Raw genomic sequence first — 13892 nt, 5'->3', positions numbered from 1 at the left:
CCCGAGAAAAGACACTTAGAGCGGCTTACTTTTTTTTTGCTCTTATCTAATTGTCAAACAACTACATTTGTCATTGCATTATATATATGTACCTGAGGTTGGTCGCAAAAAACATGGAGCTGTTGAGCGAGTATTTCATTGACAAAGCAAAGCCTGTTAACTAGCATTGCTCTCCGATGCTGGACAAGTGGAAAGTTCTATATCGGCGCCTTGGTACAGGGCAAAACGTTAATTAAATCAAAATAAAAAACAGTTATATATTAATAACCATAGTTCTCTGTTTCTGTCTGTCTGTCTGTCTGTGCGTCTCTCGCTCTCTCTCTCTCTCTCTCTCTCTCTCTCTCTCTCACTCTCTCTCTATCTCTCTCTATCTCTCTCTCTCACTCTCTCTCTCTCAACACACACACACACGCACACACACACACACACCTTACTAGGTCAAGCGATCTACAGCAACACACACACACACACACACATACTTGAAGAACATTCTCCAATGCCCCGTATCTTTCTTCCTGCGACCTCCCCCCTTTCATTATACCCACACACACACACACGTCTCCTTTCTTCGTCTCTCACACAAACGTCCGAACGGAGGAAATAGCCTACATTTCTGTCTCCCGTCTGTTTGGCCCCCGTGTCCATTACAAAGGTCACTAGGTGGTCATTGGCGATACCTGCCCGCCTCGACAGGTAGCTCGGACACAGCCACAATGGTCTTTACAGACTGATGGTCTACGGCTGCGATGTTTCACTTTGGGGCTCAGTGTGTATCACTGTGAGACTGTTCTCGAAAGATCCTGCATGGTCGAAAGTCGACTGTGAGAATTCATTGCAGGATTTCGCCTTCATTTCATCTGTTAGAGTTACACCTCCATTTGAACATGTCAAAAATTGAATACCTCTAAGTTCTAACTGCTGCCGGTGAAGCATTTGAATTTTGACATTTGTTATTCATTTTTCTGGCGTTGACTTCGCTTTTCTGAGAAATCGCAATTTTAATTACATCCTTATAATCTTCTTTGACTAGTTCAGTAGTTGCTCTGTGAGTGTTAGCTATTGACTCAGCTGTTCGTTCTTAGAAAACGCAACTTATTGTATCGTCCTCTTTGACTCGAGTTACTCTGTTATCGATCTAAGAGATAATAATTCCAATTGACTCCTCAATGCGTTCTTCGTTGAAAGCGCAACTTATCTAATAACCATTATTGACTCTAGTAAGAATGCCATGCAGTTTCCATAGTGGATATATACATTGTGGTCTTCTTTGAAGATTTTCAAGACCACCCATTGTTTTACTTACAAGTATGTATCTTATATAGTCTAGTCAGTGAAGAATAAGGACAGTATATACAGCTTCCAAGTTTCCATCGGATGGGGCACATATCGTAGTCTTCTTTGAAGTTTGTCAAGACCATCCATCGTTTAACATGTATCTCACATAGTCTTTTAACAGGGATGGCCAAATCGTTCGCCCGATCGCCAGGGGCGAGTAAAAAATCCGTGCTTGAAGAAATCGCCTGGCAACTCCGCCCGGCTGGCCAGTGAAAATTCTGGTCGAATCAGTGCAACACTTGTGGTTGTAACATCGAGTTTCAAAGCCATAAACACTGCAGATGCAGCAACTGTGATATGTAACGGGTCAACGAAATGTCTGGCGGGCTAGTCAGTGACTTTCTTGAAGTTACTCGCCTGGCTGGCGAGCGAGTTAAAAATTTTCGATTTGGCCATCCCTGATAAAGTATAAGGCCAGTATGCTTCCAAGTTTCCATCGGAGAGGGCACATCGTAGTCTTCTTTGAAGTTGTTCAAACCAATACCTAAACAGTTACAATTTACATCTCACACAGTCTACAAGGACACGGGTTGGCTGGAGCTGGGTGTCGTGACCCGTGTGCACTTTAGGCCCGTCGTATCCATATTTCACTCGGACCACAGGGTAAGGTATAGTGTACGACCGCTGTCTGTCCGAGGTGAGTCAGGGGGATTCACCTTTCCCTTGGATGTGCTGAAAACATTTGTTACTTGGAGGGATATCTTTCTGTGGGAGACATGAATCTCTCTCTCTCTCTCTCTCTCTCTCTCTCTCTCTCTCTCTCTCTCTCTCTCTCTCTCTCTCTCTCTCTCTCTCTCTCTCTCTCTCTCTCTACCCCCCCGAGGAAATAATTTCTTCGAGGCAAAATCTTGTAATAAACGCCAGGTGCAGCCTTGTAACATTTCGGACAATTCCTCAAAGCTTTATGGCCATTTTGGTAAATTTACCGAAAAAACCCATTTATTTCAACAAAAATATTCTCGCGTAACACCCCTGCCACTTGTCAAACGGACAAAGTCTACATTGTACGCTACAATATAACACAGCGGCGGTGGACACACGGGTTTTGAAACTGGTCACATGTGTCCGGTTTCACCAGGTGTAATTGCCGACCTTGCATCCTTGGTGGCTTAAGGATACCTTGCAACTGATACAAATGCGGCGGCGGGAGCGACTGGCTGGAGTTCCCGGGAGGGAGGGGGGAAAGGGGTAATTGGGGGGGAGTGGGAAGGGGGGTCGTCAGGTAATTAACTTATTAAAATGGTTGATAAGATACATGTGTAAAGAAAGAAAATGGTGGTACGGGAGTTGGGGTGGGTGGGTGAGGGGAACACTAACGCACCCCCTATCTCTGTCTCTGTCCTATCTCTGTCTCTGTCTCTCTCTCTTTTATTAGTATGTTCATCTCGCGTTTCCTGTGTCCTCCAGTCCGTCAAACAGATGGACAAACGAACACAACTTACTTCACAAGTTTCATTGTTTTATAAAGCTTTCTATCCGACTCTCGAGCCTAGCTGGTACGGTTTCTTTCTCTACCTCTACAACTAGGAAGTCAGCTTGGACTTCTCCGCAAAGGCACCACAAAACACACACACACGCACAAGGCAGTCCGTCACATCAGTGACAACACACAGTAGTGTATGGAACACGAAGAGGGTCAAATGCTCGAGCAAGTACTCGCGCATTTACTCGAGCACTTTCGAAACTGCTCGAGTAAATGCGCGAGTACTTTTGAATCGGAGATTCCCGAGTTGTACCGAAGTCATTGGTTGGGTTTATTGAAAACTTGACCCGGAAAATTTACTGAAACGACGCATCTGTAGTCGTCATGGAGGCGGGAAGGGCGGTCGCTGGGATTATTAACGATCGCATCAGGGAAAGCTGACTGCTTGTAGTATACAAGTATATATAGCTGACTGCTTTGAAAGCTGTGAGAAAGACTTCTTCGGCGGCCATGACGAAGTGAGGTCACAAGTGAGGTCACGGAATCAGGTCACGCAGCACGCTCTCAGTCGGTGGCTTTGCTCATCCATAACACCAAACAGAATTCTTTTATATTAATATTAATTTTTATTTCCAACTGAAATATGATTATAGGCCTATAATTAATTATTGAAATCATGTAAAATATTTAGAAAATATGCCAAAAAGATGACTGTTCCGCGACAAGTTTTTGCTTTACCCGCTCGTTACTTCTCGGAAATACGCGAGAAAGTACTCGCGCATTTAAATGCGCGAGTACTTTGAAAGTGCTCGAGCAGTTCTGAAAGTGCGCGAGCAGTTTGAAACTGCTCGAGCATTTTCAAAAGTGCTCGCGCATTTCCTCGAGCAGTTTCGAAAGTGCGCGAGCATTTTCAGAAGTACTCGCGCATTTACTCGAGCAGTTTCGAAAGTGCTCGAGTAAATGCGCGAGTACTTGCTCGAGCATTTGACCCTCTTCGTGTTCCATAGTAGTGATTGCCAAGCCGAGAGAAAGTAACTGGTTCAACGCAACAACAGCGTGGAGCGAGCGGACAACGGGAGGGCTGAGATAACAGACACCTCTTTCAAACACACAGGACCACACGGCATCACCTAGGTTTTTTTTAGGGGAGGGGGGAGAATACTTCGGAACACCATGAACGAATATTGCAGCTACTGTGACTGAAGAGTACAGCGTGGTTGCGAGAAGTGAAAGCTTTATGTTTTTTTGTATTACTGGAAGACTTTGTGCATGACAAAATTAATAGATAGGTTTCCTGGCGACTCATCGATGAGCCCCATCCATATCCTCCCCTTTCACCGATGGTATGATACTGGCCAACATCTATCTATGGCGATAGATCTAAGACGTTCAGGGTCAATCCTCTATCCATACTTTTAGAGTCTGTGTATAAAACTTTACTCAGCGTGTCTGGGTGACTGCTGTGAATGAGATTGGCCGTGATGATTGTCCGCTTTGACCCTGCATAAAGTGGACGTGGCTGACCAATCACAGTATATGTAGGCATTAACCATCAGGAGTGGCGCCAGCAACATTTGAAGGTACAGTCGAACCTGCCCATACAGACCACGCAAGGGACCGACCAAAAGTGGTCGTTATTGACAGGTGGCCGTTTAGGAAAGGTGAATTATACAGAAGCAAAACCCCTCTGGAATCCCTGAGAGTGGTTGTTGAGGGAAGGTGGTCGCTTTCGGGAGGAGTTCGTAAAGACAGGTTCGGTTGTACCTTCCTTCCTGCTTACAGTACACGGTCATGTTCAACATCGCAGACGTCAGTACAATTGTACACAGCATAAGATGAACAGCATCACAGACGTCATTACAATTGTACACAGCATAAGATGAACAGCATCACAGACGTCATTACAATTGTACACAGCATAAGATGAACAGCATCACAGACGTCATTACAATTGTACACAGCATAAGATGAGCAGCATCACAGACGTCATTACAATTGTACACAGCATAAGATGAACAGCATCACAGACGTCATTACAATTGTACACAGCATAAGATGAACAGCATCACAGACGTCATTACAATTGTACACAGCATAAGATGAGCAGCATCACAGACGTCATTACAATTGTACACAGCATAAGATGAACAGAATCACAGACGTCATTACAATTGTACACAGCATAAGATGAACAGCATCACAGACGTCATTACAATTGTACACAGCATAGGATGAACAGCATCACTCCACTTGGACACCCACCCACACTCAACAGCAGCCAGACACTGGTGTCAGTTAGGCTGATGGGGTCTATGTCGACCAAAAGAGTGGGATTCCCTGTAGGTGGAGTTCCTGGAGGGGACACAGGGTGGAGTTTTTCAATAAAACTTGCAAACCATACTCAAATTTCTAAGAAATATCAAAAAAGATTGAAAAACATCAAATTCTACCGATGTCGCCAAGCATCACGTGACTTTCAGCGATATCAGCGACACGCTACAGGAACTAAATCCTGTGGTATTCCCTGTATACAGGGAATCCCTCTCCAGGAACTCCACCTGCAGGGAATCCCACTCTTTTGGTCGACATAGACCCCATCAGCGTCAGTTAGGGGCAGAATACACCTGCGCAGTTTCAGCGGCACAGACGACGCACTGCCTATTATTTATGCCGCGATAGGGATTATGACGAGTACTTGGCCTAGTGTTTTCCTTTCATGCAACGTGAAGCGGGCTGGGATAAAATCTGCAGTGCGTCGTCGGTCCTGCTGAAGTTACGTGAGCGGAGCCCCCTACTAAATTATGTCCGCCCATCAATCCTCCTATGCACCAAAAGCTGCTAAGCTGTTGAATTGTGACACATGAATGGATGGAAGGATGCTCTTATTCCTTGTAAAACCCTGCACAGGTGTGTCCAACGCGTGACAGACAAGATGTTCCTCGCACTTCGCAAGGTTTCAACATGTATCACATTCACAATCAATGGGGATTTTGTTTGTTTGTTTGTTTGCTTAACGCCCAGCCGACCACGAAGGGCCATATATCAGGGCGGTGCTGCTTTGACATATAACGTGCGCCACACACAAGACAGAAGTCGCAGCACAGGCTTCATGTCTCACCCAGTCACATTATTCTGACACCGGACCAACCAGTCCTAGCACTAACCCCATAATGCCAGACGCCAGGCGGAGCAGCCACTAGATTGCCAATTTTAAAGTCTTAGGTATGACCCGGCCGGGGTTCGAACCCATGACTTCCCGATCACGGGGCGGACGCCTTACCACTAGGCCAACCGTGCCGGTATCAATGGGGATATCACACATGAAAAGGGGTAACACGCATGAGAGATTTAACAGGGTTTCTCCGTGCACAGAATCGCCGTCAGTGGCATACATGGGTTTAGGTACTGAATAAGAGATTTAATTTACAATGGGGTGGGAAGAGTGACTCAGAGGAAACTATACTGATTTTCCAGCTAGCTGGGACTCAAGAGTTTCATCGTCATGGGTATAAGACTATAACTATAAACACCAGATTCCGCGAGGGATGGGAGTGGGGTTTCACGCAAGCGTTCCCCACAAGACTCATACTGAAATTATTAAAACTGGCGTACATTGGAAAATGGAAAATGTTGAAAAAGGGAATTCACAAGGGATCGAGGTCCACACTCATAGCATGCATTGGCAATAAAATATGGGAAATAGAAATAGGCATGATGTTCGACAAGGGATTATAGATTGAAGTGGGGGTCCACACAAAGTTTCCCCACAAGACTCATATATATATAATATATATAGCTAGCATACGTTAAAATAGAGGATGTTCAACGAGTATAGGGATTTGTGTAGAGGAGAAGGGGGTGGGGGTAAACAAGTTTTCCCCAATAGACTGTCAGCATACATGCACTTGATTACGGGAAATAGACAAGAGATTGCACAAGGGATTTGTTTAGAGGGGAAGGGTGGGGATGTACACATGTTTTCTCCACAAGACTAATAGTAATAGCATACACTGGAAGATGGCAAATGGACAAAGAAGTGTATACAGAGGGGGGTATTGGTCCACTCAGAGGTTCTCCACAAGACTTATGGCATACAATGGAATATATTTATACTAGATGAATATCCGCTTCGCCGGGTACGGCTTCGCCGGGAAGAAGTCGAGGTGAATACCCGGCTGCGCCGGGGGCCGGGTGTACGCCGGCTTCGCACGAAGGAAGGGAGATAAACGCGCAAAACACTGGAGAAGAGTAATACCCGGCTTCGCCGGGACAGTGACCTTCTAAAAATAGTATAACGGGAATATGGATTGAGCGTTGTCGACAGTGACCTTCTAAAAATAGAAACGTGAATATGGATTGATGCCACACGAAGGAAGGGAGATAAACGCTGAAAACACTGGAGAAGATAAGGAAGAGTTACTGGGAATGGATCCAGAGAAAAACCAAAATCGGTTCAGCGCTGCGCGCTGAGAGCACGTGTTGAAATATCTCATCGACCAGGTTGTGTCCGGGGTGTACCTGAATATGGCCACCAAATTTGAAAGAGATCCATCGAGAACTTTGGTCGTGCATCGCGGACACACACACACACACACACTCACACACACACACACACACTCACACACACACACGTCGTATATATAGATATTACAGAAAGATGTTCGACAAGGGATTGTATAGAAAGGGGAGTGTGGTTCTCCACAAGACGTATGGCATAACATGGAATATATAGATGATTACCCGCTTCGCCGGGAAGAAGTAGAGCCAAATACCAGGCTGTGCCTGGGACCCGGCACGCCGGCTTCGCCGGCGCACGAAGGAAAGGAGATAAACGCGCAAAACACTGGAGACCTTCTAAAAATAGTAACGTGCAGTGACCTAAAAATAGTAACGTAGTAACGGGAATATGGATTGACGCCACACGGAGGAAGGGAGATAATCGCGGCTGAAAACACTGGAGAAGATAAGGAAGAGTTACTGGTAGTGGATCCAGACCAAAACAAAAAAAAATCGGTTCAGCGCGCACAGCGCTGCGCGCTGAGAGCACGTGTTGAAATATCTCATCGACCAGGTTGTGTCCAGGGTGTACCTGAATATGATCACCAAATTTGAAACAGATCCATCGAGAACCTTGGCCGCGCATCGCGCACAGACAGACAGACAGACAGACAGACAGACAGACAGACAGACACTAGTCGTATATATATAGATATATATATATTACAGTAAGATGTTCGACAAGGGATTGTATAGAAAGGGGAGTGTGGTTCCCCACAAGTTCGACAATGGATTGTATAGAGAGGGGAGTGTGGTTCCCCGCAAGACTGACCTGTATGATCCTGCCCTCAGCAGACACAGCAGTGCCCGACGGCGAGAAGATGCCGGTCAGCTTGTAGGACTGCGTGACGTAGCCCCCGTTCTGCACGGGATTGTACAACACCGTCTCCAGCACCGCCCGCTCCCCTCCTCCATCCCCTCTCGCACACTCCACCTTCACCACCAGCAGCAGCACGGCCATCACGACCCACAGCCACAGGCGGTGGAGGCCTACACCCAGACCCCCTCCTCCTCCTTCTCTTCCTCTTCTTCCTCCTTCTCCGAGGCGCCGGCGGTGCCTTGAGGACGCTGAGGTGGTCGTGGTGAAGATGAAGGCAGCTAGCAGGCTGGGCATGGTGCGAGGCTGGTAGCGCTGGGCCCGGCAAAGAGACCATCCCCAGCATTCCTGGTAGTACCCTCCTCTCGGATGAACCGGTGTTCCTTCACCACTGCCACCACCGCCGTCTCGCTCAGGCTGCGACGACGTCGTCGCATCCTCTCTATAATGGGATCTTCTTCAGCTGCTCATTTGGTGTGGTTTTGTGGTTGGTGATGGATGTTGGTTTAGGCGTCTTCACTAGTATTTTTTTATTTGATTGACGTTGATGTCGTTGGCGCCGCCCGTCACTGTGACATGATTGACGCGGCTCTAGTGCTGGTCGTGGTGATTGTTGTCTCGGGCGACTGAGTCACTAACAGCTTTGTTTTATGTCGTTTCGGAGTTCGGTGGTGATAGTTGACGCTGTCGTCGTTTTGAAACAGTCACGGCTGTCTCTGTGGTGTTTGGAGTTTGGTGGTGGTGGCTGGTTAGGTGGGGTTAGTTCAGTCTTAGGGGTGAGGAGGGTAGGTGGGTGAGGAGGGTGGGTGCGGTGAGATGGTGAAGCGAAATGTAGACGCAAGGTCGTAGATAAGGTACTCCACAGGCACAGGATCCTACACACATGTACACTGACGTTCCAAGCGAAAGATTCAACACAGTTACCTCGAACGTTAGGTTCAGCACAGGTAGACTCTATATTCCCAACGCAAGGTTAAAACACAGTAGTTACATCGAACGTTAGGTTCAAGGCCACAGGCAGATGTTCCTCGCGTTAGGTTCAATGCAGTCAAAACTTGAAGTTTCTAAGTCTTACGTTAAAGTTCACAACAACTGCTTTGAAAGTTCTGTAAACGTTAGGTTTGCCACGCATAAAGGTTAACTACAGTTGTTTTGCAAGAAGTTCCCTGAACGTTGGGTCCAGCACAAGTAAACTGACTCGAAGTTCCCAACGTCAGCTTCACGGAAACACACGTGGGGAGTTTTCGAGCGGAAGACTCAACACTCGACTAGTAGTAGTTCCGAAAAGAAGCTTCATTCACAAAACAGGTGGAGGTTTTGAAACAAACATTCCTTCACAACACAGGTGGTAGTAGCGATTGTAGCTTCTCCTACAGAAGGTTTTCGTGTCTGGTCACTGAACGTAGGCCGGCAAAACACAACAACACTGCCACGCGGTGAAAGAACACAAACTTGTGTCTGTGCGAGACAGACAGAGACTAGAGGGAGTAAAGAAAAGGTTGCTGTAGAGCAAGCATCCTACCTCACACACACTGACTGACAACCTTGATGCTTTCATCTCCTTCTTCTTCTCCTCTCTCTGTCAGTACGGTAACCACCATCCTTGGTCTACAGGCGAGAGTCGTTGAGAAGCAGCAACAGTACTACTGCTACAATCCAGCATCTTGAATGAGAGGCACGAGGGATCGGAACACACACACAGGCTCTGCGGATCACACCGCGCGAAGAACACTGAAAGAAGGTGGAAGAAAAAACACTCGTCTCCAATCTACGCAACGATAAACACTGCCTGAAAGCCACTAACTTACTACGTACAACCACGCTCTCGCCCTAGAAATAAGAGAGGAACAAAATCACCAGTATCCGAGCGAGAATAGTATGTACGATGTAGCGTATAGCTCTCTCTCACTTCTGGTTCAGTTTCTTCCACTGAGGCCTTTTTCTTTTTCACTCTCTCTTTCTACTCAAAAACTTTCGTATTGTAGTGGAACGCCATAGCACAGCACCGATACACAAAAATATCCTCCGTTCGGCGTCGTAGTGTAGTAGTAAAGTACGGTAATACTGAGACGCATGGAAGGGACACGAAGAGAGGGCCGGAGGTTAGGGGCCTGAAGCGAACGAAACTCCTCCGCACAAAACACACGAGGTATGGCCCTCTCTCTCTCTCTCTTTTTCTCTCGCTCTCACTTTGCTACAGAACCGAGAGAGTAGCGCTGGCACGCAAAGTGGCTTTCTCCGCAGAGAGCGCACTGTCAACTAAAGCTTGGCTACAGCGGCGCGCTTCAAAGGGGGGGGGGGGGGGGGGGCTCACCGGTGTCACGTGACCAAAAAAGGGGGGGGGGGCAGGGAGGGGGAGTAGTTGGAGGTGAGAGTTTTGGGGGAAAGGGGGTTTCTTCCTCCTCTCCGCCTCCCTGTGAATAATTTATGGTCCCTCCCCACCGCCACCGCTAGTCGCCATTCAGCGACGTGCTATCTTGACAGAGTGCGAGAGAGAGAGAGAGAGAGAGCGAGTTTCCCCTCGTTTACCTTTTCTCTTTCGATGTGTGTAGCTTGTTCTGAAAGTTTTGTGAACTTTTCTTGAAAGTTGTGGAAATTCCGTTTGTCCGTCCGGCTTTTATTCCGTCTGGTAACTCGTGTGTGTGTGTGTATATATTTATGTGTGTGTGTGTGTGTGTGTGTGTGTGTGTGTGTGTGTGTGTTTGTGTGTGTGTATATATATTTATATGTGTGTGTGGTGTGTCAGTGTGTGTGTTTGTGTGTGTGTGTGTGTGTGTGTGTGTGTTTCTCCGTTTCTCCGTTTACCCTTGTTGGTGGTATTTTATTTATTCTGAGAGGTATACAATTTGTTCTCAAAGTTTTGCACATTTAAAAAAATAAAAGTTTTGCAAACTTCCTTCATCAACTCTGTGGTTTCTTCTTACATTAAAATCTGGAGAGAAATAGAGATAGGCTTATACCAAGAAAAAGACAGACCGATAGACAGACAGACAGACCGACCGACAGCCCGCCAGACAGATAGACAGAAACGATACTTAACCTCTTCTTTTTGGCTGTGTTGGGACGTTACTTGTTCTAAACCTGGCAGTACAGAAATGTCGTTTACATTTCCTTCAGTATTTTCTTTGTTATCACGTAAGTATAACACTTGGATGCCACACATAAGTTTTAGAGTCCCAAATTGACGGTTCTTGCATTGTTTTGCACACAAAGAGAACTGTTGCAGAGCGGCATCATAGAAACTCACGCAATATCGTGGTGATACGTAAGAGGTAATTTTCTCTCAATTCCGTAAAACCGATAATTATGTTCAAGGATCACTGAAACTACATGACAAACTCTTGACAAGAATAGTCAACTTAGGACACTATTCTTTGAATGTAACCCTTTCTTCTTTAAATGAACAGCTTTGGGTCGAACGATCGTCTCTTCCATGATTAGTTATGGCTGCGTTAACCTCCCAACCCATCTCCACCCCAACTACCACGCACACAATCATACCTCAATAAGCCTGGTTTACCACTTCTCTTTTCTTGTTCTGAAAGTTTTGCAAACTTTGGTGATCGATCTTTCGTCTCTCTTGCGATAGTTTTATTTTTAAGTTATCGATTTCTCTTAATTGTTTTTCATGCTGATCGAAGTCCTGGACACAGGCCTAAGTGTTCAATATGGCTCGTAACGCTCCATTGTTATGATTATGCGCATGTGGATTCATTGTTCTTTGACAAATATTTGAATAAATCGTTTACACCCTACGAGGGGTTTTGCGGCCAGCGCAGCAAAGAGAAATAGGAAATTGTTGTCGGGCTCGCCCGGCAGCAAGCACTATGTCTCTATATATACTGTTTAGTGGAATCTGAAGTTGGATTTCATTCGTAATAAACTGATCCTAACAAGCTACAAAGACTCAGCGAGCTATCGGGGACTCCCTCAAACAAACACCCACAGAGCGGCACACAGCACACACACTCACATGGGGACTGTCCGTACAGCGTCTCGCCGCTAAAATACCACGAATGAATGAGCGAATGAATTCCTGGCTTTATTTAGTTGACCCAGATATCATTGGCCTTATTTACGTTAGCGGCAAATGACTCAAAGGCCGGCACGAGTCGAAGGCCAGAAGAGCAGAGGGTTATAAACTTCATGTAGGTAGGTCTATTCACTCTCAGTTGTATGCACACACGCTCACATACATATGCCGTGTACCGATAGACTAGCTGCTCAATCAGCATTCTCGGGTAACATGAGTTTGTACCTGAAAGAGTTCGGTGATCTGATCTACTGCTCGTCGCAGAATGTTGTCCTGTCTCTGTCGGTATTGCGAGAGCAAGACAAGGTAAGGTAAGGCAAAGCGGTTTATTAACACACACTCACACACACACTGACACTGTTACGCACGCACGCACGCACGCACACACGCACACACACACACACGCACACACACACGCACGCACACACGCACACACGCACATATATAGGCCTATACACACACACACACACACACACACACACACACACACACTGACTAATACACAGACAGCACAAATGTGATGGGGTGGAAGGAGGACGAAAGATAATCGTTTGAAGTAATGGTAGGTGAGGTTGTCACCAGGTAAGAATTAAGTAGACCCCGAAGTAAGGAGAAAACCATGTGGGTGCCACTCTAGCTGATGGGGTCTATGTCGACCAAAAGAGTGGGATTCCCTGTAGGTGGAGTTCCTGGAGGGGGATTCCCTGTATACAGTGAATACCACAGGATTTAGTTCCTGTAGCGTGTCGCTGATATCGCTGAAAGTCACGTGATGCTTGGCGACATCGGTAGAATTTGATGTTTTTTCAATCTTTTTTGATATTTCTTAGAAATTCGAGTATGGTTTGCAAGTTTTATTGAAAAACTCCACCCTGTGGGATTCCCTGTATACAGGGAATCCCCCTCCAGGAACTCCACATACAGGGAATCCCACTCTTTTGGTCGACATAGACCCCATCAGCGCCACTTTAGTGTCTTTCACTGAACGAACAACACTTGCATTCGTCATGGACTTCTCAAGTATGTAGGGAATGATAGACAAGAGTTCACTGGCACAGAACGACGAATCACTGGTATCGAATCAAGATGAAACTCATGAAAAACCATGACTGTCGGTTCACATTAAATTTATCTTTACTTCCTGTTCCTTTCCTCGCCAACCCAGCCAATGGCCGGGTGGCCACACAACAAGAACAATGTCGCCTACATGGGGCGGGGATATAGCTCAGTTGGTAGCGCGCTGGATTTGTATTCAGTTGGCCGCTGTCAGCGCGAGTTCGATCCCAGGTTCGGCGGAAATTTATTTCACAGAGTCAACTTTGTGTGCAGACTCTCGTCGGTGTCCGAACCACCCCCCGTGTATACTACATTGGGTGTGCACGTTAAAGATCCCACGATTGACAAAAGGGTCTTTCCTGGCAAAATTGCTTAGGCACAGTTAATAATTGTCTACCATACCCGTGTGACTTGGAATAAGGCCGTGAAAGGTAAATATGGGCCGACATGGCTGCAATCTACTGGCCGTATAAAATTTCATCTCACACGGCATCACTGCAGAGCGCCTAGAACTGTACCCACGGAATATGCGCGATATAAGCGTCATTGATTGATTGATTGATTGATACATCATGCTGTCTCTATGATAACAGAATACAAAACAAGTCCGTCTTTTCTCTACTTCTGTTTTGGACAGTTCTCCCAAAACTCGTATGTAAGTTTCCATTTGT

General features: G+C 46.3%; 2 protein-coding genes across 2 annotated transcripts in view; both read right to left on the bottom strand.

The window, feature by feature from the left end:
* Positions 1-13892, bottom strand: part of LOC138975582 (protein N-terminal glutamine amidohydrolase-like) — a 570098-nt gene that overhangs the window by 85902 nt on the left and 470304 nt on the right. The gene's annotated exons all lie outside the window — the stretch shown is intronic.
* On the bottom strand, positions 8088-10356 carry LOC138975583 (E3 ubiquitin-protein ligase ZNRF3-like; the record flags this gene model as incomplete). Its single annotated transcript, XM_070348308.1, is given in 1 exon segment — positions 8088-10356. A coding segment is annotated over 1 exon segment (342 nt), but the record flags the coding sequence as incomplete, so codon positions are not given.

This window comes from Littorina saxatilis, linkage group LG9 (assembly GCF_037325665.1).
Source record: "Littorina saxatilis isolate snail1 linkage group LG9, US_GU_Lsax_2.0, whole genome shotgun sequence".
Taxonomy (NCBI): domain Eukaryota; kingdom Metazoa; phylum Mollusca; class Gastropoda; order Littorinimorpha; family Littorinidae; genus Littorina; species Littorina saxatilis.
Note: the sequence above shows the minus strand (reverse complement) of the source record. Positions and strands in the feature narration are given on the sequence as shown.